This window comes from Sprattus sprattus (genome assembly GCF_963457725.1).
Source record: "Sprattus sprattus genome assembly, chromosome: 1".
NCBI classification, from domain to species: domain Eukaryota; kingdom Metazoa; phylum Chordata; class Actinopteri; order Clupeiformes; family Clupeidae; genus Sprattus; species Sprattus sprattus.
In genome coordinates, this window is record NC_137920.1 from 29,538,822 (window position 1) to 29,566,321 (window position 27,500).

General features: G+C 44.1%; 1 protein-coding gene across 1 annotated transcript in view; it reads right to left on the minus strand.

The window, feature by feature from the left end:
- sorcs3a (sortilin related VPS10 domain containing receptor 3a) overlaps positions 1–27,500 on the minus strand; it is a gene marked incomplete at both ends in the record, with an annotated part of 175,419 nt that overhangs the window by 16,510 nt on the left and 131,409 nt on the right. The window contains 11 exons of the mRNA XM_080852455.1: positions 5,307–5,478; positions 7,030–7,143; positions 9,306–9,439; positions 10,137–10,254; positions 11,026–11,133; positions 13,236–13,327; positions 13,678–13,754; positions 17,741–17,843; positions 19,023–19,169; positions 24,959–25,138; positions 25,421–25,510. Coding sequence (XP_080708581.1) covers positions 5,307–5,478; positions 7,030–7,143; positions 9,306–9,439; positions 10,137–10,254; positions 11,026–11,133; positions 13,236–13,327; positions 13,678–13,754; positions 17,741–17,843; positions 19,023–19,169; positions 24,959–25,138; positions 25,421–25,510 — 1,335 coding nt within the window. The remainder of the gene's footprint in view (positions 1–5,306; positions 5,479–7,029; positions 7,144–9,305; positions 9,440–10,136; positions 10,255–11,025; positions 11,134–13,235; positions 13,328–13,677; positions 13,755–17,740; positions 17,844–19,022; positions 19,170–24,958; positions 25,139–25,420; positions 25,511–27,500) is intronic.

Here is a 27,500-nt window from a genome sequence, read left to right on the forward strand (position 1 = left end):
GGCCAACTGGATTTTGTCTCCACAAAGTGTATATGCCAGGTTTGTGGGGAATTGTAAGGATCCTTGGAGCCAATCACAAACTGGCTATTGGCTACCTGGCTATGACCTGGCGCGCCATTGGTGGATGTAAACTAACCACGACTACTTAACAAAAGCGACGGCAAACAGAGTTTGAAAACATTCGACATGGAGGTCTCCGAAGCACAGCAAAACTTCGATACTGCTCTCACGGCTGTCTTGGCAAGTTTTCTTTGAACAGAACAGAAACTGCAAAGTACGTCACCTGTATCGTTAGTCTGATTGGTTAAAGGAGTGTCCAATTACAAGACTGAAGTGGACCGCCATTGCGTAGTTCGCCAGACTAACTAAGCAAATGAAATGCAGTGAAGGGGGAAATCTAACTGTCTATGTGTAGACTTATACAGACTTATATAAAAAAGAAGATATATAATATATATATGTTCCTTTTGCCTTGACAATGTTCCCCATAAGGATTTTTTTTTCCAGCAGGAAAATGCTCCATGCCACACAGCCAGGTCAGTGAAGGTGTGGATGAAGGACCACCACATCAGGACCCTGTCATGGCTAGCCCCATCTCCAGACCTGAATCCCATTAAAAAACCTCTGGAATGTGATCAAGAGGAAGATGGATGGTCACAAGCCATCAGACAAAGCCAGGCTGCTTACATTTTTGCCACAGGAGTAGTATAAAGTCACCCAACGGCAATGCAAAAGACTGGTGGCGAGCATGCCAAGACACATGAAAGCTGTGATTTTAAATGAAGGTTATTCCACCAAATATTGATTTCTGAACACTTCCTAAGTTAAAACATTAGTTTTGTGTTATTTAAAAATGAATATAAACTTGTTTTCTTTGCATTATTCGAGATCCGAAATTGACCAATTGTAATTGTTCTGCAAATAAATGCTCTAAATGACAATACTTTTATTTGAAGTTTAGTAGAACTGTTGTCAGTAGTTTATAGAATAAAACGAAAATGTTCATTTTACTTTAACTCATACCAACAAATAGTAAAACCAGAGAAACTGATCATTTTGTAGTGGTCTCTTAATTTTTTCCGCGGCTGTATATATTAAATATATTTAGCTACCAAAGCATCTGAAGGTCTCTTTTCTGAAAGAAAAGCGTTTTGTCATTATTGTCAAGCAGTTAAAAATCACAGAAATGTTTTTTTCTCATTTTTGCTTACTTCTCACAGTGAAGAAAGGAAGGGCTCCACTGTCTCGCCCTTCCCTGTCTGGCACTGAGCATGTGATCTGTGCACTCGTGGGTATCTTTGTGTCTACCTGTTCACACTGGAAGGTCGAAGGTCATTGAGCCTCTACTTGGTCAGAATTTCCCTCTGCTTCGTGTATCCGACAGAGAGGAGATACTCAATTTATTAATGGCATGACCATGGAAGTACAGTGTCGCCAAAGCAGAGTGTTATATTAAAAACAAAACAAAACAACAACAACAACTAAGGAGAAAGAAACAACCGAGAAACAACAACTATCCACAATCGAGCCATGGTGAAACTGCTCACTGTCTCTCAGGTCATGGCAGGCAGTGCCGGAGGCTCTGTTTACCCCTCTGCAAGTTTTATAGTCAGCGAATACAAATTTAGAAATATATATGAGAATGTCTTAAAATAGCTGGCTCTTGTTTTCACAATGAAGGAGAAAGTGCATCTCTGTTTCGACCTCACCATTCATGCAGTGACCGAAAATGCGTTTTTCTCTTGGCAGCCATGATTTTTTTAACCTGCCTTTCTCAATTGCTAGGCTGTGGTCACTGAGTGTACTTGGTTAGGATTTGCCTCTGCTTTGTATCTGCCCTATTCTGCCCTGCATGGATTTGTGGGTGTTTTTCACTGAACCTTAAGAATGTTTATGCTTTCAGGGACTGTATGGGATGTTTGCTCCATCGAATGATGTCTAGGTTACTGAGTGGACCCCATATCTCACATCCATACAATGGAATTGGCATGATAACACTGTCAAGAATCTTGCAGCAGATTTTAATTGGAATTTGTATTTTACGTGTGTATGCTTCTTTCTCTCTCTCTCTCTCTCTCTCTCTCTCTCTCTCTCTCTCTCTCTCTCTCTCACTCACTCACTCACTCTTGGACACGAGCTTGTCCACATACCCGTGCCCACATTGTCTCTTATTTTGTACTGCATTCCCACACTCCCTTTCTGTTCATCTCCCTCTCCCTCCATTTCTCTCTCTCTCCATCCCTTCCATTCTCTCTCTCAATTCAGCCTCTGTTTCACCACACTACACTGATCCTCTACACCATGTAGATGAGGGGTGACATGCGACTTAACCAGGTCAGCTGTGTGGAGACCCGGAAAGGAATATGGTTTGGAGAGGCTGTGGTATGTGGTATGTGGTATGTGCGTCCATGTAATGTAAATCCTTCCTAGCCATAAAACATTTACTGCCATCTATATGCAGAGAGGAACAAAACGAGAGTGCAATGCATAATTCAGCCGTGTTGACATATTCCTCCGCTTCCCAACATGGAGCAGCAAGTGAATGAGTGGTCACATCTGTCATTCAGATATGCGTGAGATTTTTTAACAACTGGTAGAGAAGAATATCAAGCATTAGGCCTGTAAATATATGATACGTGTGAATACAGCTAAAAAAAAAAACACAGCATGACGTCAGAGAATAAATAGCTCCATCGCAGTGGTGTCAGTCAGGATTTGACCTCATCTGCATCACAAGCCATAAAGGTTGGTATTACTTGGTAGTTATAAGTTACTAGTTATCATTAGTTATTACAGTAATATTACCTTGCACTAAACTTTGGTCCAACTCGTAAGTCGCAATGCATTGTATGCAAAACAATTTGGGTGCCAAAGAAACATCCATTTTAATATAAATTGAAAATAAAATTCAAAAATAAAGCAGGTAAAAAAACTCAGATTTTTAGCATATTCAAGCCGGCTGGCCGGGCTGTTTTCTGTGTCCATATGTAAAATGGCCGCCTCTCAGACCACACAATCTGTTGCCACCATCTGGACAATAGCCCCACATTCAGAGGATGCCTTAGTAACCATGGGCGCATATGGCTCTCACAGGACTAATCATGTATATGCAAACATGTGGAAGCCTGGGAGGCCAGTCGTGGACATGGGAGTCCAGTTACGATCAAACACACACACACATAAACACACAAACACACACACACACACACGTATATTCACAAACAAATGCCCTCGCAGATGTACATGTATTTGTGTGGATGTGGGTGGGTTTTCATGAATATGCATGCCAATTGGATGTTTATATAATTTGTTTTACAGTTGAATGAGTAGTAGCTCTGCTTTGGGAACCCCTGTTTGTGAAATGGCCCCGGCAATGAAGCTCATTTGAATTTCACTATGAGAGTTTAACACATACAGACAGACAGACAGACACAGACCTGCCAACATTGGAAAATGTGTTTGAGTACCACCCCGGTGCGGCGCGGTGCGGCGCGGTGCGGTGCGGCGCGGCAAGATTGTGTGGCCTTCATTTTATTAGTTATAATGCTGTTGTTGCATTATTGAACCAATCGACGACATTCTGAGCTAATACATAATGCAGTTCTGAACCACTTTAGAAGGCCTAATGAAATAAAATAAAAAGACTGTGATAACAGTTATAAGTGATAACTGTGATAACTGTGACAACAAATTTGTAGCCTGGGATGTTATTTCACTCTAGGCTCCTTAGGAACTTCTCACACAATGGTCATGTTGTATTTTTTCCCTACCTCATACCTATCAAGTGTCATGATTCATCATTCTTTTTTCTCCCCACGTCTGATGTTTGAATGCAAGCCCAATTACATGTGATACCAGGACTAGACAACTGCTAAGACCAAATGATGGCGCTGTGTTTGCTTCTTTATTATTTAATTAAATTCTAGTCAGTGGAAGAGTTTTTTAGGCTATTACAGACATCCCAACCTGCAAAAAGTCATTTCAGGGAGGTATTCCCCCCCTAGGCCTACTTGTTGTGGTCCCTAAAAGTTATAAAAGCATAATATCATTCTACTTACCGAAACAGGCCAATCAGGATGCTCCTGAGGCACACACGCACACTGCCTCACACACGCACAGTCTCCAGGTCCCTCTCCCTCTCTGTCGTGCGCGCGCTACACAGATGCTAACACGGTTTGGAGCACGTCGCTCGCTCTAGATTCCGGGAGATTTTAAGTCATTTGAGGGCATCAGGGAGTGGTTATCAATATGCGGGATTATTATTAGAAACATATAGCCTTTTACACTGTGACATGACAACAGCTGTGCGTAAGCATGTGTGGACACTGTACGTGGAAGGCTGCCGCGGACCTCTAGCATGAACTTGACAGATAGGCCTATGATTTTCTGATAAAATGCATCTCACTGTGTTCGTTACCTGTTGCTCCTTGGTGACTGATGTCAATAATGACATTGCACACTGTGCAGAAAGCATGGTGGGGATGTCTAAAAGAACGGAGGCATGGCCATCTCTCCCGGTAACTATCAATGATTTTTTGCGATCTTTTTATTTTATCCGGTGGTTCTGCCATGGTAACATACTAAGAGTTTGTCTAAAATAAGTAGTTTGAAAAAACCCCAAAAGCGTAAAGTCAAACCATTTATAACACAGCCAAGACACTTAGATGTATTTGCCATTTTAAATCGATGGCGAACACGAAAACCACATGGTTAACATCGTTGGGCTAAAATTAAATACATTTTTAACGTCTTATCTCTACATTACTCGTTAGTTTACCTTTAAGTGATTTTTAATGTCCTCACTTGAAGAATTGGCCAGATGTGGTCGGGAAGGGAGAGTTAGGTAAGTATTCATGAATGAAAAATCGCTAACTGACACCTAGACAGCGGTTGATTCCTCTGACCGCAGAGTAACCTAGTATTCTCTGATTTCGATGGTCATACAGGGGATAGTAACGGCAGGGGGTCTGTGATTGGTCAAACTCCTCTTCTGCTTCTTGCTCTGCTGCAGCTGCCTATGTACGCATTGGTGACTCGAGACAGACTGTGAAGTTTGAACCCATTGAAAACCGGCAATGCATTATTGAGCGTTATGCGTTCTTAAAAAAAAAGATATATATTTTTTAGGTTTTGCGTACTTTTAGACCATCAACTCGTACCAGCGTACATTGATGTCAAAATGCGTGCCAGGTACGCAAAATGCGTACATGTTGGCAGGTCTGCAGACAGACAGACAGACAGACAGACAGACAGACAGACAGACAGACAGACAGACAGACAGACAGACAGACAGACAGAGAGATCACCTCCTCAAGCTGAACCAGGAAGGAGACGTTGGAGGCCAGTGGCGCGGTGAGCTTGCCCTCCCCAGTGCTGAGCTGCAGGCCGCGGGGCGCTCGGTTGGGGCACTGCTGCCGGCGCGCCGTGTACATCTCCTTCACCCCCTTGGTGCAGTTATTTGCCGCCACCTTACGGTATCTGTGCCAAGCGCACACAACAAGCATAACCGGGTTAGGGCAAACAAACACTAACAAGATGGTTGCAAAACCTAGAGCAGGAATGGTGGCAAGATCTTCTTTTGCCCACATGCCTGCCTGCTAGTACATTAAACACTTTATCTTAACACTCAACTAATGCCATTGCTCTTAAAGCAAAGTGCATGACCACAGGTGGTTTGCAGTAGATACGGCTAATTCATTAAATTTGTTGTTTCAGTGCACCTGGATTGCAGTGGATAAAAAAGAAGGAGAGGTTTACCAGGAGTGTAAACTCCGAAAACAGTGCTTTTTACACTCTCACAAACACACACACACACGCACATACACACATAGTTTGATTACACAGACACACACACACACACACACACACACATAAACACAGAGACACACACACACAAACACGCACACACACACACACACACACACACACACACACACATGCACACGCACACGCACACACACACACGCACACACACAGTTTGATTACACTGACACAGTTTGATTACATTACAGCCACTGAAAGTTGGCCCCTTGGATCCACTGCTTTCAGAAATTGTCCACAGCAATCAGCAGAGTGGTCAAAACCCCGCCTGGGCTGAGCAAGGTACTTCTAGTCCTCCATCTGACAGCCGCTTTCCCCAAACTCAGCACTTGTCTCCCAGATATGGATCTTACGTCTGAACAAGTGATGGCAGAGGGAGTGTATACTGCCATCACGTCCATATGTGTGTGTGTCTGTGTGTGAGTATGAGTGTGTGTGTGAGAACACATGTGTGTGTGTGCGTGCCTGCGTACGTGTGTGTGTGTGGGCGCATGAAAGAGACGGACGGCCTATGCCATCAAGATAATAAAGTTTAATTACTCCAACTTCACTGAATAATGACACGGAGAGACAAGTGTGAGCGTGTTTGCAAAAGGCTCGCCGTGTGAGGTGTTACTCCCCTCCCCTTCCTCACTGTCTGTCTATCGCTGACGCGGAGGAAAAGGGAGTTTTCTCCTCTCCAGCGGTGAAGGTTACGCAACGTGGAATAAAAACAGAACTGCCATTATACAGAAATCCATAGCAGTCAGTGACGCGACAATATGGAGTTTAATTTTGCTGAAGAGCAAAGAAAAATAATTATCTATTAGGAAACGCAATCGTACATAATTGAAATGTAAAGATAACAAACTCATTTCTGTCTATATGAGCCATACTGCAGAATTTACACTATGACATGCAAGTGGAAATGGGATTGGGAGGGGGCTGTGTGTAAAGATGTGTTCATGTCTGGAAAATTGAGAGCCATTGTGGTTTCTGCTGCAGTTCATTTCGGAACCCTAGTTCTCCTCCAGGCAGCGTGTACTGGAGATTGCATGTTCCTCCGTTATCGCAGAAAATGACATACCCACTGCTTATTGCACTGATAAGAGCCGGGTATGAGTGTTTGTGTGTGTGGGTGTGTGGGTGTGTGTGGGCGGCAATAATGGAGGTCCAGAGAAGATGCAGTCTAGTTCATCTATAGTGCCTGGTGTGATTGAAGAGGGTTACCCTGTGCTGTTGAGGTAGTTCTGTCCGTGGCTGCAGGTCCTCGACACGGTTGCGGGGTTGTACCAGAACGACGGCGAGCAGTTCCCGTCTCCACGACGCTCATAACCATAATCACTGTCGTGACACACACACACACACACACACACACACACACACACACACAGACACACACACACACACACACACACACACACACACACACACACACACACACACACACACACACACAGATCCAATCAGCACCAACAGCTGTGTGTTTCAAGAGCTGTGCGTCAATGTGTGACAACATGCTGAGTGTGACACTATGACAAGAATTCCTGCACTGAAGTGTAAGCTACTTGCAACTTAGGAAGCATGCTCTCATTGACTTGTCTTAAAGAAACAGAACTCATGTTTTAATGTAGGGGAAGGCAAACATGCTGATTAGCAACCAGTCAAGTTCAAAAGTAATATCAGAACACACATAGCTGATATCAGCATATCAATACCATGTCATTACTCTCAAATTAGATCCCCAGGTCTCCTGGAAATATTGAAATACTGCAATTACCAAAATCAATATGTAATTTGGATATCTGATCTGTCTAGTTGACATTTTACAGGGCCATAGTGACCACTGGCAAGTGTGCTTTAGAGGCCTCAATGCTGCCGACAGGTCGTTGATATTTGACCTCAGCAGCCATTCAAATACACCCCTCAATTCCATGCTACTGAAGCAACGTTGCTGAGGGGCAGAAATAATTTACGGTTCAGCTCAAGCCACTTCATGTGCTCCTCATTTACAAATCTTGGACTGCGCAGGGACACCAACTTTTGTTTTTGATCGCACACACTGGATGGACAGCTTGTGGAGATATTATCCCTGGATTCGTCAAGAAGTATACGGGATTACGATCAATGACTATTATTTAAGGATTGATTGGAAATCAGAAGTCGTGCAGTACAGGAGCGCTCTTTCTGCGGACTGGGTCTTATTTTCCATTATTCCCTTTCCTGTTTAACTCCCTGCAGTTCCAGCTCACAAATCCAGCGTTAAGGGAGAATAAGTGCCCTTTCAAATCCTGCCATTGGCTTTGATTTTGTCATTAAATTGGGGAAGTGGGGCAAAGGGATAGGGAAAAGGACAGGGACTGGGACTGGGGGGGACAAAGGGATGGGGGACTAACCCGCTCGGCCGCGAGGGGCCTCTACTATCAAGGAAACTCCATCTGAAGAAAAACAAGTGAATGGCTTTTGCCTCCAATTCAGGTCCTTCAGGAACCCACATGTAGGCTACTTATCATATGGTCTGTTACTTTCTCTTCAACCCTTAGAACTCCTAACACAGACACTGTGGGCATCACAGAGGACCAGCAGTGTTCAACCAGTCGAAACAGAGGGGGAAATCTTAATTTTTGAAATTTTAGAAAGAAATATAATCGACATGTACTGACAAGCTGCTGATCAAAATATTATTAATTGCAATGTAGATGAAGGCCAGTGAGGAGCTTTAGTTATTTTTTCTGTTACTTAGTAATGGGGGGGTTTGTGTGTGTGTGTGGGGGGGGGGACTTCAGACTCCAACAGAACCCTAATTACATCATTAGGCTGATAGAGGGCAGAGCAGTGTGCTCTGAGATAGAAAGGAAATTAGGCCCAATTTTCCAATTGATCTATTTTACGCAGTTCAAAAGCAATTAAAAGTTTGTTGGCATAATTTAACATTTTGATCATCCCCTCCCCCACTCCCTCTTTCACCCCATTCTGTGCCACTGCCAACAAAATGGAAGTAAAACCGAAAAAATGCATTCAAGTTCAGTTTGTGAAATCTGTGTCTCTCACTATGACAAAACAAATAAAAAACAAATTGAAACTAGGGGGTTAAGCAATCCTAGTTACATAAACCCATAGAGTTTGACCTCGCTCATCTAATATGGAGGGAAAAAAAGAACCACTTAACTACTTTAATGTGCTCTGCTGTTTTCCAATGAAGGCAAACGTTGACAGATTTGCATACAAATTAACTCCATTTAGTGTCCTAGTGAAATATCATCACAGTGGCGGCGGACGCCCGCGACACAGACCATCTCCCCCTGATTATAAAGTACACTTATCTGACCACTGCACAGCTTACACTGCACAGCTAAGGGTACGACTGACACTGATTTGGAAAGAAGCCCAATTGGGCATGTATGATTATGATTTACTTTGGCTAAAATGACTGACAGAAAAAGGTATGACAACAACGACGTGCTCACCATTCAAAGTTGTGCGCTATACAACAACGACATGCTCACCATTCAAAGTCGTGCGCTCGGCAAATGCAGGGCTCGGCAGACAGGACCCTGGCATATTCTCGGCCAAGCATGCAGTGGTTGCCCGGACGACGCTTCATGTAGATCTGTTTCTGTCCCATCACACATGGTTCACCCTGGGAGGCCGAGAAAAAAAAGCAAATACATAAAAGCAAAAACCATATCCCTAAAGGCAATAAATAACCACAGGCATTATCAAACGCACACCTAAACACTCTGGATCACTGTACAAACACTCTAGATCACTGTACCATCACTCTGGATCACTCTACAAACACTCTAGATCACTGTACCATCACTCTGGATCACTCTACAAAACACTCTTGATCATGGCATTAGCACCATTTAGGTCAACTGAGAAAGCAGGAATGGTAATTTCTAGCTCTAAAATGCTAATCAGGTACTAATGAACGCAATACTCTGATTAGCTTTGTTCGAACTGTTCTTGAGCCGTGAGAAAACCTTTGGAGCACGGTGGCTGTATGACTAACTAAATAATTCAGTATAGAGCATTTTTTAAGAGACAATGTCAGAGAATATAGACCGTATTTTTATTGTTGTAATTTTCTGCACCATTGTGCTAATCAACCCCTAATAAGAATCACCATTTGATTAGCTATTGTCTAAGTGTCCTTAGTCCACAGTTAGTGAGGTGCTTTTGGACACCTTCACTGTGTGGTTGATTGTACAATTTAGTGTTTATAGTTTAGCATATAATCATGTGTATACAGTATGTATGTAAACTTATAGCAATGTATCGCAAAAACCGAATGTGTTTTTGTTGTTATGTCTTTCCTCTCGTTGGCGCTGTACCTGGTTGTGGAGATGCCATGTCTGGTAGTCCCCCTCTGTGCACCTCCTGGTGAAGAGCGACTTGTAGTCGATCTTAATGAGCTGCCATTCTGAGCGATGGCTGAAATGTCCGAAAAACCTTCCAAAACAAGAACACCACATGGTCGTCAACTGCGCCCACCGACACACACATACACAGTCACACACACATAAACTAAACACACACACTCACAAACACACACACACACAGTACTTTCATTGCATTGCATCAGATAGCTGAAGTATGTGCTGTTATTGTACAGTATCTTTATTTCTATCATTATTACTGGCCTGCAATCTGACAGATTTCACCTAATATTTATCCAGGCAGATATTATTATGAAGACGCAAGAGGGGGTGAGAAGGGGGAGGGTGGGGGTGGGGTGCATTTAATCTCATGGCACGGTCACTTAAGTTCCCTGTCTGACCTCTGAATAGATCATCTGACACGGCCCGTCAGTTTGGTGTGCCTAGACGATTAGCCCGGGCCTGTGAATAATCAACCCTTCGCTGTTAATGTGTCTGTCAAATGGGCCGTTCACACACTGGAGCTGTGGAGGTATCAGGCACAGGGGAGCGGAGTGGGGTCCACACACACACACACACACACACACACACACACACACACACACACACACACACACACACACACACACACACACACACACACACACACACACACACACACACACACACACACACACACACACACACACACACACACACACACACACACACACACACACACACACACACACACACACACACACACACACACACACACACACACACACACACACACACACACACACACACACACACACACACCAAATTGCCGTTACGTAATCCTCCACACTCTGCCAGGACTCACGTCATGATCTGGCTGTCTATGCCAGGCTCCACCAGCACGCCGTCCACGAACAGAGGCACCATGGAGAAGCTGTGCTGGTACCACTGCCGGCCCTCATCAAAGCTCACCCTGTGGGACAGAGACGAGGAGGTGAGAAATCACAAGCAATTACAGCGGCTCCCTGATACTGTGAGACTGAGAGATAGAGAAAGGAGGGGGGGGGGGGGAGGCAGAAAGGGGTGGGGGGGAGAGTGTGAGGGAGGATTAAATAGAGCGAAAGAGAATGAGTTTGAGAGCATATGCAAGTTGAAGTGCGTGAGAGACTAATGGTGAGAAAAAACAGTTAATAAGAGACAGAGACAAAGTGAGAGAGAGAGAGAGAGAGAGAGAGAGAGAGAGAGAGAGAGAGAGAGAGAGAGAGAGAGAGAGAGAGAGAGAGAATCCAGGTTGGAGCTAGAGACAAATAATGAGACAGAGGGAGAGAGAGAGGGGGAGAGAGAAGTGAAGAAACGTGAAACTGTAAAAGGTACAGAGGCATTTGTTTGGAGTAAATAGGGGGTTCGTGGTGGTGATGAGCGATGCGATGGGAATTGTGGGCAGAATCACTTTCAACCGAGTGCCTCAGGGTCTCCAGTTTCGTATAATTAGCCAAATTGAAGATTTTGATAAAAGAAGAGGAGGGAAGAAAATACAGAAAGAAGAGCATCTCACGATCAAAGGGGTAAAAAATGTGGGAGATACATAAAGACTTGTTCCAAAAGAACAAAGAGTGGAGGTAGGTAGACAAAAAGCTCGACACAAAAACACAACGTCACAGGTCTTGGCAAGTTTACTGCGGGATCAAAACCGCCCCGAAATAGAAGCGTTTTATGTTGTAACAACTACAAAACAGAGAGAGCGAGAGAGAGAGAGAGTGAGAGGAGGAGAGCATGAGGGAGGTAGTGAACACGAAGACAAAGCGAAAGAAGACGAAGAGGAAGATTTGAAACTTTCATCCAGGAAGAGGAGCTGTGTGCTCTATTGATTTTGACAGCTTATCAACATCACTTCAGAAGTGAGAACACTTGAGCGGGCTTGTGTGACAAGACACACACACACACACTCACACACACACACACACACACACACACACACACACACACACACACACACACACACACACACACACAGAGAGACTCACACGCACACGCACACACACACACACACACACACACACACACACACACACACACACACACACACACACACACACACACACACACACACACACACACACACCACACACACACACTTGTATGACAAGCTCGAAAACAATGCAGGGGCTAAGACTCCTGCACCTGGATGAGAGACTGAGCTACTACCCAGAGCCCTCGATGCCTTCATGTGCCTGAGAACACTGACAGCAGACAAACACGTCAACACGCATCCATTAGAAATGGGAGACTGTAAAAGGGTCTGACGTTATAGGTGAGGGAGAAAAAAACAGAGCGTGGAAAGAGAGAAAGAGAGAGATGAAGAGAGGTAGAAGCATAGATGGGTTGATGGAGAGATAGAGAGAGATAGTGTGAAATTGACAGACAGAGAGAGAGCAAAATAAGTGGAAGAGGGATAAAGAGAAAGAGAGATGAATAGAGAGAAGGAATAGAGAGCAAATAAGTTGTAGAGGGAGAGAGTGAGAGATGAAGGAAGAGAGAAAAGATAGTGTGTGTGTGTGTGTGTGTCTATTTTAAATAAAATGAACCTACATTTGAGTCCAACTGCATTTGCACGCTCAACCCCTACTGTACTGTAGGCTACATACATTCAATAAAATGAACCTACATTTGAGTCCAACTGCATGACCATTCTTACCCTACACTTACCCTTACAATAAAGAAGTGATCCTATTTCAACCATAACTTAATTTTAAATAATTTCTTTCTTTATGACATTTAGTTTATAGTTTAGACAGCAACTTTGACATCTATATTCAACTGCATCCACTACATAATCTCAAACTTTATTTGTTGGTATAGCTCCAAAAAGGCTATATAACATTAAAACATTTCTAAATGAAAAGGAAACATGCATCACAATAATACTTCAGTGTAACCTGTACCTTTGTGGAGTGCAAATATGTCTTGCTATTACACTATTCAACAGCTACACCTACGTCTGCTAACACTACAGAATGCATAATTCCTACGGGCACTGCACTAGTTATAGTAAAAGTCGGATCGACTTATACATACCATAAATGTCTGGTGGGCACAGTGGGCTGTTTGACAGCAAGCAAGGCACCTCCTTTATCCAACAACCAGACATTGTGCTCTTCTTCAAAAATCTACACGAAATAAAAAAACATACATCTAATGATAACACTGTGTCATAAGACACGATCAACTGTGTAACATTATAAATAGCAAAACTGTTATATGCATATAAAACATTGCTGTAACTACAATGTAGTAACATTGTTATAACATATGGTGAAACTGCCATCCCATTTTCAACAGAGCCCTGCATTGTATCTCAATACAAGAACATCAGCAGGAACATTCAGCTGAAGTGCTTTGTGCCGCGCTGGTCCCAAGCACACAGTAATACAAGGCCCACTGCGCTTGTTGGAGGTAAACCAAAGCGATTATCGGAATAGAAGTGAGGTTATAGTGTCCCCCTGTTGCCGGCACTTACCTGTCTCCAGTTGTTCCCTGCGTCGGAGGATATAAACATGCCGACATTGTTGTAGGAGAGCTCTGAGCCGATGTTTCCTGAGGACACAGATAAAGAAAAAGCAATTGTCAAAGAGTGGGAGGTGGGAGATAGAGCGTCGTGTCACAACATAAAACACATTTGCACGAAGACAGATATAGACACACACTAGCACACACAACATACACACACATATATGACATCTGTTTGCAGTGGAGAGCAGCGATGCTGTACTGATCCGCAGTGCCTTCCTCTTTCATCCTCTTTGTTATGCCTTGTTTGGACGTCGTGGTCATGACCACAATTTGTGCAGAGCCTTAGTTCTGATATCGATTATGTTTGTCATGTTTATAAGCTGCAAGCTGCAACAGTGGGTGTGTTTGTGAGAAAGTGAGTGAGCGAGAAAGTGAGTAGGTATGTGTGTGTGTGTGTGAGAGAGAGAGAGAGAGAGAGAGAGAGAATAAGTGTGTGTCTTTGTGTTTTTGTGTGTGTGTGTGTGTGTGTGTCTGTGTGTGTGTGTGTGTGTGTGTGTGTGTGTGTGTGTGTGTGTGTGTGTTTGTGTGTGTGTGTGTGTGTGTGTGTGTGTGTGTGTGTGTGTGTGTGTGTGTGTGTGTGTGCGAGTGAGAGAGAGTGAGTGAATAGGTGTGCGTGTGTGTGAGAAAGAGAGAGAGAGTGACTAAATGTGTGTGTGTGTATGTGTGTGCGTAAAAACATGTGGCTTTGTGTGTTTTCAGCTCCATCTGCGTGACTGTATCCTTTTGCCTATCCATCTAAGCATGCCTGCGTTCCCCCCTCTCCCCACTCCTCTGTCTCCCTCTCTCAGCTCTACATGGATGAAGGGGCTGGGGGTCGTGTAAACCGCTTGGCTGGGCTCCACAGCCCACCTCAGCCACGTCACACACAACGCCAGGCCAAGTTAGGCCACGGCACGCCGGGTTGAGCGCTGCCGCCGCCGGCGGCGGAGGCAATGTGTTGTGTCGTGTGTGGCCCCTGCGTGGTCCCCGACCCAGTGCAGTATGGGATACTTCCTGTCACTCTGAAGCCATGGAGTGGAGAGGCCCTCCCGGTCAGCCACCACTATACACTTGAGAGAGAGAGAGAGAGAGAACGATAGATGAGGGATGGGGAGGAGAAAGAAGCAGAAATATAGAACAGGGAGGGAGAGAGAAGGAAAGAAAGAGAGGAAGAGAGCTGTAAAGAGAGAAAGAGGGAGGGAAGGATGAAGAGAGAGAGAGAGAGAAAGAGCAGGAGAGTGCCGGAGGAAGGGACAGAGAGAGAGAAGGAGAGAGAGAGGGCGAAAGATTGACATCAAAAGAGGGGAGGGCGTGAGAGAGAGAGAGAGAAAGCAAAAGATAGAGAGAGTGATAGAGAGAGAGAGAGAGATAGGGAGGGAATGAGAGATGGAGGGCCACCCTCCCACTCACCCCTACTCACCCCTGGGCAGGCAGCAGGAGTGACTAGGCTGCCCTACATGCTCCACAGCTCACTGCCTCCCTCGACACACATGAGTGTGAGTGTGTGTGTGTGTGTGTGTGTGTGTGTGTGTGTGTGTGTGTGTGTGTGTGTGTGTGTGTCTGTGTGTGTGTCTGTGTGTGTGTCTGTGTGTGTGTGTGTGGAGTGTTCAGGAGGACACACAGATCTGGTTCGGGAGGAGGATACTTGTTTTTCCTCATCCTGAGCTCTCTCTTAACCCTGGAAGGGGCATCCTGCGGCGCTCAAACGTGCGCCAGAGCAGGCGTGAGCCTGTGAGTGTGTCGCTGTTTGTCGTTTGTCGTCATTGTTGTTGTTTGTATGAAATAGGCTGTGTTCACCACACGTCTCACTGCATTATTTCCACACTAGCACGCTGATTGTGTGAAACCTGTGTGTGTGTGTGTGTATGTGTGTGTGTGTGTGTGTGTGTGTGTGTGTGTGTGTGTGTGTGTGTGTATGTGTGTGTGTGTGTATGTGTATGTGTGTGTGTGTGTGTGTGTGTGTGTGTCCACGTGTATATGTATGTTTAATGCTTCCAAATTCGTTCATATGTGACAAATGAAATCTTAATGGGTTCTACAGCTATGAATGCAGTTTAATGCTTGAATTGAAGCTGATTGTGAGTAAGCAAAACAAATGCAAGTCACTGCTAATCGTCTTACATGTCCGACTTAATGACTAATCACAAGTACAAACAAGACTCAGTCTGTACACATTAGGCTTGCCCTTCCAAAATAGCTTCCGCGCAAACACAAATTAAATTTGATCAGTAGTAAGCATACTCCTTCACAAATGCTTCAAAATAGTATGCCTATGCTGTTTGGAGGATGAACTAAGGAGGCTGAATTATCAGATAATTCCCTCAACGAGTCGCTGGAAAAGGAAAAGAGCTTAGTAAGGTATTCATTATGCACTTATTCAAAACATGAGCCTAGATTAAAGCCTCCGCAGCTGGCAAACTTGTTGCTTGTACAAACATAACAAAATGCGATTATTCTGCAATGTAACGCTTAATAGTCAAAGTACCACAATGCATTATAAAAAATATGTAAATGTTAACAATAAGAAGACAGCAATATGACATGGGTAGGCCCTGGATCCCACCTCGAGAGACTCTCATGTGTACAGTTCTGAACATTTATGTAAAGTTATGCCAAGCGTATTTGTAACGTCTGTTGGCTCTTCCAAGAGGACAATTGTGAGTGTCGTATTGTTTAGCTGGAAACCTTTTATTATGAAAGCATGCAGGCAAGAAGCAGCCTGGGGAAAGAGAGGCAGGTCTAACTTTGACATAACTTTGACGGATAACGCTAAACTAACACAGGGAACTGCAGAGGCATCAAACAGCAGTACAAAAAAAAACAGGTACACTCGCTAACATTAACACACTCAGTTCAACACACATAGCATGCTGGGAGCTCCCCACCGTGTTTTACTTACATAATGCAGAAGCTTTGCTAACCCCCTGCACGTAGTAACCCTGTGTAATAACCGACGGCCATGTAAATACAGCCTACACCAGCTGTTCTCAACAGGTATGGCCTTTGGAATTCAAACCATAGTTGGGAATTCAAACCATAAAAGAAACATGAAAATGATAACATAAACAAAGGGCATACTTTCACCTCTGCATTCATAGCATGTTAGCCTAAATCTGACATCAAATACATTTTAAATAGATTTCTTATCACACTGTCGAGTAAGCTGGGGCCTATTTGCTTCACATGATGTTTTAAACTTCATTTTATATTTTTTATCAAATTAGCTTGTTTTACAATCATGATTTCTTTCCAAACATAACATTGCATATAATTTAGCTCATCTCAGTCACATGCTCAGCACAAATTACAAAAAAAGACGTAACCCAGCAATATAGGTAACTATGGTAATTAGCCAAACATTTTACTTCTCAGAATTTTAACTAGCCCACCAGTGGCATCCCTGTAGACAGCTAACAAGCCATGGCCTTTTCCACAGTCTGTCTTTTTCCACAGGCTCCCTTTTCACTTTGTGACTGAGGCGTGTGAACAGCAAAGACTATATTCCAAAATAAAGTCCTACTGTTCTAAAAGTTAAAGTAGCTAAAACTACTGTTCGTATATTTTATACTTAAGTCATGAGGGTTCTGAAGGAACACACCCACACGCACCCACACACACAAATTCACACACACATACAGTACACACACACACACACACACACACACACACACACACTGCGACCCATTCACACTCATTAAACCCACCGGTGGAGAAATACTGGCCTACAGAACGGCGTTAGCAAAGTCTACTTAAAAAGAAGCATTACCAATATCATTAGCCTTGGCCTATTATCATTACCATTACTCTTACCACACGTCTACTATTAGAATTAGCCTACCATTGACATTAGCCTAAAATGAATATAAGACTTCAATTAGCAAGAGTTAGTTCAGGTGGCATGTGATATTGAGAGGTTTAGGCTGTCAGAAGGCCGCAAACAATAGCACAAGGAATGTTTACATTGTGTCCTTTGTTTCACAGCAATAAGCAAGTTATTTGTATTTTTTGTTGCTGTTGTTGTTGTTGTTTACCTGTGGCCACGATGACTCCCGGGGCGGAGCTCTTGCTGATTATGTTCCCTGAGAGGTACGGGTTTTCTGACATTTGCAGTTGGAGATGCAGGGAGCAGAATGGCTGTAGGTAGGAGACAGGATGGGATGGGGGTTGGGGGTTGGTTTGTTGGTTGGTGGTAAAATGACAAGAAGTGTATTAAGTCTGACACAGCTATTATGTACCTGTCACTCAAAACAAATCTGTCTGACAGGCTACACATTAAAGACTTGAAGACGCTTCAAAGGACAAAAGAAAATAGGTGTAGACCTACTTGATATTTAAAGCACAGTAGCAATTTATTTTTAGTTGTCCAGTGGCCACAACCATCATTTTTTAAGAAAAGGGAGAAAATATGATTTGAGCAGAGTACGTGGAATAAAAGGTGCCATTTTGTTTTTTTACTGTGTTAACACCCCACCCCATCCTTTTTTCTTTTCGATCTGGGGGAAAAGCCATACTATTGGCCCAAGCAGATCCAGATTTTGGTGGGATGACCCCCCCACCCCCCTCCCTCCAACATCCTTGCAACCTCCCAGTGTTGGCTGATTCTTATTTCTTTTTTTATCAGTCATTAACACAGCGGAACTTGACATTAAAGCACCGAGCCATCTCTCTGGAGCACCCGTAGACAAAAGAGTTGACAATTATATCAGTGCGTAAGGACAGTCAAAGAGGGGGAAAATGTAATATATATATATATATATATATATATTTATATATATATATATATATATATATATATGTATATATATAATATATAAATAAAGAAATCTGCTCATCCTCTTTCATCTCTCCATTGATTGCCTGACATTGTTGCCGCAGACACCAAGGGCAACAGGATTTAACGGCGAAATCAAAAGCAATGCCAGCCGGCAATTAAACTATCACAAAGACGCCCTCTGAAATGCCCCCCCCCCCCCCCCCCCCCCCCAAAAAAAAATAAAAATGGTCTGGCCTCTCTGTTCTCCGTCGTCCCAGAGACACGATTCCCCTGCTAATGTTTCCAGACTTGTGATGTAATTGCCTGAGGGTTGCTTTGGGAGAGACAGAGATCTAAAAAAAAAACAGTGCAGGACACCCTTGTATTATTTTATCTCAAGGTTTCCTACCCCCAACACGGACAAGGTGTTGCCCCATGTCGTCGCTCGTACAGACGGAGCTTCTCTCTGGTGCGTAAGGCCATTATTCTAGCACTGTAGACCAAAATGTGAAAATCATGGTGGGGGGGAAAAGGACGTGGGGGTGGACTAGAGGTCTCACCAGGACACAGTGGATGTCGTTTCCTTCGAGGTCACTTGTAGGGGCCTGTAGCAGTCTCCAGTCGCGGCCCTTGTTGTAGGTGATGTAAGTCTTCACCTGGTTGTCCAGCTTACGGTTGGCGATCAGCATCCCCTTTATTCCTGCTACCTGGAGAAAGCACAGAATGGCTTACAGTCTCTCTCTCTCTCTCTCTCTCTCTCTCTCTCTCTCTCTATATATATATATATATATACACATATGCACTGGTGTAAGGTTTTAATGTTTTATGTGTAATTGTGGTGAGGATGTTAGACAATGGTTTAATAAAGGAGTGTCTCCCTCTGGACACCTGAGCGCTCTAAGAACTGAGTATGTGGCAATACAAAGCAGAAGGTCAAGCTTGTGGGCACTATTTCTGTTTTCTCTTTAATCTGAGGATTGTAAAACATGTTGGGTGTTCTTAAGGGGCCCTCATTTAATTCGAAAAAAAAAGAGTAAATCTGCCGCAGATGAACTAAAGCTTATGTAATAACTTGGCCAATTAATTTTGCCAATTCAATACCATGAGTAAGATTGTAAGCGCAAACGTGGGTCAGCGCAATGTTCCCATGCGCAACACACGATAGCTTTAGCTCCTACGCAACAGACTATGCTCATTGCTCACTGATTTGCTTGATGGTCCGTCAATGGAATTAGGGCTTGTATGTGTTTTAAGGGCACAGCAATATCTGGACTCTGAATGCAAAGTCAATGAAGGGTTGAAAAGAGTGTTAAACCTCTTTTCCTGTTGTTGGCAGTCTCTTTTGTATTGTGCTTAAACTGTGTATTGATTCGAAAAATGTCAGTTTGGTTAGATAAAAGTAAATCCCCCCTTCCTCTCTGTGAGTGCTCTGAGACCCATGTCATTTTACTGTGAGAGCCTCAACCAATATTTCTCAACTAATTGTCTGCTTCTGTAATCACTGGATAAACTCCTCACGTCTTTACTTGCACCCCCCCCCCCCCCCCCCCCCCCAAGTCCCTCCCCCCCCCTCTCTCTTTCTCTCTTCCTCTCTTTCTCGTCCTCTCTCACTGCAATGAATTTCAGGCAGTTCAGCAATGAATTTCAGGCAGTTCAGAGGACATCCACCAAAATGTATGACAAGATCACGACAGTGCCAGGACCCTCACCTCTTCTCTTCACTACCCCCAACCCCCCGAGAACACACAGTCCAGATTTATGGCTTATTGGTATTGAGATGTGACAGGGAAGCTGGGTTAGACTGAAATCTAGCCTACTGCCAGAGAGAACGAGAGAAGAAGAGAGGGAAGGGTAAAGGTAGCGTTAGATGGAGTGATGGGGGACAGGACAAGAGAGGGCGAGAGAAAGATTGGGGAAATCGGAAAGAGAGAGTGATAGAGAAAGAGCAAGAAAGAGAGAGAGGAATAGATGAAGATGGAACGAGAGAGTGAAAGGAGGAAGAGACAGGAAGAGATAGACAGAGAGAAAAACAGCAAGAGAGGGGGAGAGATGGAGCTAGAGAATGAACGATAGAGACAGGAAAAGGCAACAAGAGAGATAGACAGACTGGACAATCAAAGAAAAAGACTGAGAGATAGAGAGAGAGATATAGAAGGAAAGACATAGATAGATAGATTATTCTACTTTAAGTACTTTGTACTTTTTACATTATTTGTCTTTTAATTATACTACTATCTTTAAATATTACTATAATTTTAATGTTTTATTCTATTTGATGTACCTTGCTCTTTTATAATATTAAATTTCACTATTTATTTTTCCTTTGGATGTCCCTTTTGCTTTTCGATCTGTAAAGCACAGTGAAATGCCTCTGTACATGAAATGTGCTTCATAAATAAACTTGCCTCATCTTGCCTAGAGAGCAAGGAGAAAGACAGAGAAAGACAGAGAGAGAAAGAGAGAGACAGAGAGAGAGAGACAGAGATAGAGAGACAGAGATAGAGAGAGAGAGACAGAGAGAGAAAGAGAGAGACAGAGAGAGACAGAGAGAAAGAGAGAGAGAGACAGAGAGAAAGAGAGAGACAGGGAGAGACAGATAGAGAGAGAGAGAGAGAGAGAGAGAGAGAGAGAGAGAGAGAGAAAGAGAGAGACAGGGAGAGAGAGAGAGAGAGAGAGCAGGTCAGATATGCTCTGCCATGATGCTTCCAGGATAAGTGGCACTAATAGGCAGACTGGCTGACAGTGGTGAGGAGGAGGCCTAAGACTGAATGGACATGGCTAATGAGAAAAGAAACCTTCTTGCCTGACCAGGGGTGTCAGTCAAAAAGGTAATTATTTATTATACCCACCCCTCTCCCTCTCCCTCACTGCCCCTCTCTCTCTCTGACTTTCTTCAGCTCTTTCATATATATCTGATCTCTCTCTCTGTCTCTACCTCTGGCTCGCTATCTGCCTATCCCTCTGGGCCTATCACCTGCGCACACAGAAATACACACACACACACACACACACACACATACACACACACACACACACACACACACACACACACACACACACACACACACACACACACACATGTATAAACACACACACACACAAACATGTACATATCTGCCCCATTGTTTGTACTGTCAAATCAGAATGAGTTTTCAACCTGTGAGTGCAGCCTTGATGTTGCTGTGCCTACAACCTCTGTAAGATCCCCTGTGACCAGTCACACAGTGAGGTAGGAATACCCAGCACACCCAACATGCACACATGACAACAACAACAACACACACAGACACAGCATCACAAAACAACCACACAAATAGAAAAATTCCCATTAGTATTCAATTAGCTATCAGAGAAACGGCACAGTTTCTCTTAAGGAGTCCGTAACCACTGTAATTACGTTAATGGCAAAGCTTACTCTGATGGGGATTTTTCACACAGGGCGTGACAGAAAATGGATGAGAAAAGAGTGATGTTAAAAGAAGTGATGTAATAAAAGAGTGATGTAATAAAAGAGTGATGTAAAAAAGAGTGATGTAAAAAAGAGTGATGTAAAAAAGCGTGATGTAAAAAAGAGTGATGTGGTCTCTCTCCTCCTATTACTTGTCCTCTGTTTCCGTTTTCCCCTCCCTCTTTTTCTCTCTTTCTGTCTGTTGCTTTTCCTGTATCACACCTACTTTCTCTCCATCCCTCCCTTTAACTGTCCCTCTTTCTTCCTCCTTCATCATATCCCTCTCTTCCTAGCCCTCCCTCATCTCTTTCTCTCTATCGCTCTCCTAGGGCAGACCGAATGGTGTCGTGGTGTGGAGGGGTGGAGGGATGGAGGGATGGAGGAAGGAGCCGTCGCCAATCTCCCTTAATGAAAACCCCGGCACCATCTATTAAAGATATGGATCAGCTGCTGAATCAGAACCCCTGGGGGGGGATTGGCGGGGGGCCGAGAAAGTGCACTACAGTCTCTCACTCCCCCAACCGCCCCCTCAACACCCTCCATCTCCATCTCCACCCCAGTATCCCCCAGACAACTCCCTACCCCCACCCCCACCCCTGCATTAACCGAATCATCTTCGCCTACGCCTGCTAATTTGGCGGATATTTTTAGCTGCCCGGAGCAAGACATGAAATGTAACATTTTTTTCTGCACCACTGGCACTTCCCGTGATGTGTGAGTGGAAGTCGGGTAATTTGGAGGAACATTTGGGGGTCTCAGCACATGCTTGATTTGATCCCAAGCCCCCATATCCCACCCCCTATAACAAAATCAAAATAGCAACCAGTTGTTTACTCACAACACCCCACAAAATCCCAAACAGCTCCTACCACAGTGTCCCCTGAAGAACACCCAAACACCAGCACCAGACACCCACTTGCGGTTTGAGTACTGAGCCAATGGAGCAGACTATGCAGACAGTTTAATCTCTGTCTGCACTGAGCCGAGCCACTGCAGACGAAGACTGACACAACCAACAACTGCCAAGTGAGCTTTATCTCCTCCCCTACTGCACCCGACCCCAACCCCACCACCCCCCCATGCCCCCCCCACACAAAACATCTCACTAGCAGGGAGCACATGAGGATAACCCTGCTGTGTGTAGGGAGCCCTGAGCTTCACAGCGCCCGCGAGCAGGCGTTAAGACTGAGAGACTGCCAAACGAAGCATGCAGGACAAAGACAGAGACTCTCTGTCTCTCTCTCTCTCTCTCTATCTCTCTCTCTCTCTCTCTCTCTCTCTCTCTTTCTTTCTCTCTCTCCATTGTGTTTTTCAATGTGACTGTTTTTCAAGTCTGGGCCCAGACCCGGCTACTTCCTGCTTCCCTTAAATGTATAATTCCCTTCCCAGGGTCCTCGGAGCCGGTTTCGTTCTTTAGATTTCAGTCCTCATGGGCTCAAGCGGCTCACAAAAGAATTTTGGTCAAAGTTTTATTTTATTTTCCTCCCCAAAGCAGAAGATACTCTCTATCTCTTGTAGACGTGATTAGATCCTCAGCTGATGCTCTCAAAGGACGCGTGCAATTAAGTTGCCACGACTATGAACTATCACAGCGTCCCAGGTGTAGCTAGACTCTCATGCGCTTCCCTGCTGTTCAAAAAGAACGCTTAAAAAGACCCTAAAATACAATATGATGATCTATTTTTTATCTTTTGCTTTTCAAAAAAGTTTGGATCATTAAAGCTGTGGAGTTTTGATTCCTCTTTTTTCCTTCCCTTTTCTTTCTTGTTCTCATTGTTCTATTCTTCTTGGCTGGCACACCACACAAAGGGAGAGAGAAAAAATAACGTGCTAACTTTGTTGTTCTTGTTGGTGTGAAGACTTTGTTTTTCTTTTTTCGTTAAATTTGTGTGATGCATGCCGTGGATGCGCGTGCGACAAGCGCTTCTAGCTAATAGTGAGGTGCAAACAAGCGGAACAAGGATTCGGCACAAACAACCACTCCGCATCAGGCATTCAAGAGTGAAGAATGTTGAGCCACAGTAAGGACACACATGAGGGACTAACACTCACACCCAGTTGAACACACAACCCATGATAAATTCACACATCCAACACAGGTCTGGACCTTGTCATTTCCATTTTTTTACACCCTGTATTACTTCCAGGTCAGAGCTATAGTCACCAAGACCAAGAGCAATCAGGAACTGTATTCACTCCTTGGCTATGCACGTAGCGGAGTGTTGTTCTCTGGTTTGACTATAAAGCATACAAACATGTCTGTGAGTTTCCAAAGATTACAAGGCGAAGGCATTTAGAAAGCCCTGGGCTGGATATATCACAGATCTGCGATTAAGTTTAAACCAGTGAGTAAGCAATTTAAGAATTTACTGAAGTCAATACCACAGACATGGAATGTTGATTCAGAGCCACTGTTTGATTGTGCTAATATTGGTTTAGCATGAGGGATCCATAATCTGGCAAAGACTGTAAGGTCGGAAAGATAGATAAAAACTCTTTCTTTGGGAGCAGTTTGCAGACATTTTACTCTTTAGGTTGTCTGGGAATTCCCCACCCCTTCACTGCATTTCATTTGCTCAGTTAGTCTGGCGAACTAAGCAATGGCGGTCCACTTCAGTCACGTAATTGGACACTCCTATAACCAATCAGAACAACGATACTATACAACGATACAACGATCGGTAATAAAGCAAACATCTTTTTTCTGTATAAATTGTTCCAGGGCAAGTTTCTGTTCTGTTTTCAAAGACAGCCGCGAGAGCAGTATCGAAGTTTTGCTGTGCTTCGGCGGCCTCCATGTCCATGTCGCTCCATGTCCAAGGATCCTTTCAATTCCGAACTAACCTGGTATATACACTTTGCCAGACCGACTCTGAAGGCAAAATCAAATTGGCTGGAAGAAGAGGGGCGGGACTTCCCAGACAACTCTTTTGCTGTTTTCCATCTCAACCTTCCTGTGGGTAATTTTGGATGTGCACACCTCGACAACTGACCTTCTCTAACCGCTTCTGGTTACTTGCCATGGACCACGGTTGTGGGGACACATACCTCGTACAGGTCGATCATACTGTTGCCCCCGAGGCCACGGGTAGCTTTGACGTTCTCCAGGGCCAGGGTGAAGCGGATGCCTTGCGGGTCGGAGATATAGATGTTGTAGGTGTCGTTCTGGTTCCACTCCTGCACGGCAGCAAACACCTGGCCCTCGTCCGTGCTGATGATGTGCATGTCCTGAGAAAGAGCGGGGGAGAGAGATAGAGAGAGAGAGGGCAAGGGAGAGAAAGGAAGTGAAGAACAGAGGGAGGAAAGGAGAGAGAAGTTAAAAGAAGGGTAATTAATCATCAGCTGTAATCCCACTAGGTTTTTTTAGAGCACAGGAAAGGTATGGTGAGTGTTAGTGTGAGTGTGGTGTCCAGTTACCACGGTGTTTGTTTGTTTGTTGGGGATTAAATGACAGCATTAGTTATTTAACATGAAAGTGGAACTTTCCAGTTTCAGAGGAGCGTGACTTACCTTGGGTAGGGAGTATTTGGGCAGTTTAATTCGCATGAAGGGCTCCCTCTGGTAGGACACGAGGTACCACGCCCGTCCAGCGGAGGTGACCTGCGATCCGATATAAATAAACTATTCAGACAACAAAAGACACCGCTAATTGCTTGATAAATTGATGAAAGACCATTGGATGGTGGATTTTGTGCTTTCATTACAAGGTGAAATCTAGCGCTGTTAATTACATAAAAATAGAAGGTGGAGTGTTGGATGGAGGAATTTTTGGCATTCATTACAGGGGTAAAATATAGCACAGAAACATTAATACCCCATTCCCACCCCTTCCTCATTCATCATGTTGCAGTGCCAGCATTTTGTACGTGTCTGTGTGTGCATCTCCAATTTGGTCGCCCTTTCTGGAACCTTCTTTCAGGGAGAAAAAAAAAACAGAATTGTCATGGCACACGCTCAGAGGATGGCCTGCCTCTTCCCGGCCTGTCGATGCCCTTCGCGGGTTCTGGGAGGAACGTTGGTAAATATCTCACGGGACAATCAATACCCTCATTATTCTTTGTCAGGGGGAAATCTTTAAGTCTCCAGACCAATGCATGCTCTTGTCGCTCGAGAGTCGTGCTTAATGAAAGCGGCCGCGGCAAAAATGCAGGCCGGCAGTAATTCAGTACAACGACTACAGCCGAGCATTCCAACCCTCGCTCTGCTCTACGACAGACTCTGGCTGAGAAAGTACATGAAAGAACTCAAGAAAGAAGGAAATGATGAATGAAAGAAAGTCAGAAAGAAAACACTCAAAACAGACATAATAATTTCAATTAACAGAGTGTGTGTCCCCCACCCCCTGCCGCCCTTCTAAAAGCAAGCCAGTACCGTTCACAAAAGAGAGCAGCAGCGGGTTTATTATTACATGACAGAAGCAGTGACTGCTTCTAGTGCTGCCGCTTGCTAAGTGCACTCTTCGCCGGAAAAATGGAGGAAGAGGAGGAGGATGAGGAAGCCATGCAAAGTAAACAGTGTGTCCTCCAAAAACACAGCACTACAGAGGACAGGGGCCAGCAATCAATGGCAAACAGAGGCGGCTGAACTTCGAGCCAAATTGAGAGGGATCGATTTCTGAACAACCTCCCATCCCCCAACCCTTTCCCAGATTCTTTCGGCCGTGACGCAAAAACAGAATAAAAATAAAATAAAACACCAAACTGCAGCAACAACACTGGGACGGACGGTCGAAGTGAGGGGGGTTCTTGGAGAGCTGTTCAAGATGAATGTCAGCAAGCCAAGTAATTGTTGTGGAACTTTGTGTGAGAACATTCCAAGAACCATTTCTCCGAAAAGGTAGGACGCTGTAAAAAAGGCCCCATTAAAAAAGAAAGAAGAAAGAAAAACAACAAAACAGCGAGGATGGCCGACATGAAAGCCTTGTGGGCATGAGAGACACATGAATAAAATGGTGGACAGAGGAACACAATAATTCCTTTTTTCCCCCTCTGAATTCGTAATGCAAGTGGCCACCCCATTTTGAACAGTGTCAACGTAAATAATATTCAAGCGCATCAAATATTTAACACCTCTCAGAAATTGCATTACTTAGTATTCAGCACATTAGGGTTTTCGGATTTTCTATTTTAATATTTTCCCCTCGCACAGCCACAAATGGTGATTAATGTGACACATTTGGCAATCACAGTCAACTGCAGACAACTGTGTGACTACGCTGCCTCGATAAAATAAAACGCGAGAGCGACAGAATCTGCCCCGACAAGGGTGAGCAGCAGAGGCAGTACACTTCAAACACACGTGACACTTCCATGAGTGCTGGCACTTAGAAACACACTGAATCTAGGCTTTTGTAAATGGATGACACTCTTTGTTTTTTCCCCCTCGCAGTCTTTTCAGCAGTGGTTCTGATTTGAAATAAACAAATGTCACAAACGGTGAAATATGCGTCACAAGTCGCCAGTAATCAAGCTAAAACAAGTGTATTAATGAACTAAAATGTAACGGAGATGGGAAGCCACTACCAAATGAATTCAGCAAACTGAAACCCAACTTCTGAATGCAATGTTAGTTTTCCTCTCAGTCAGGGACT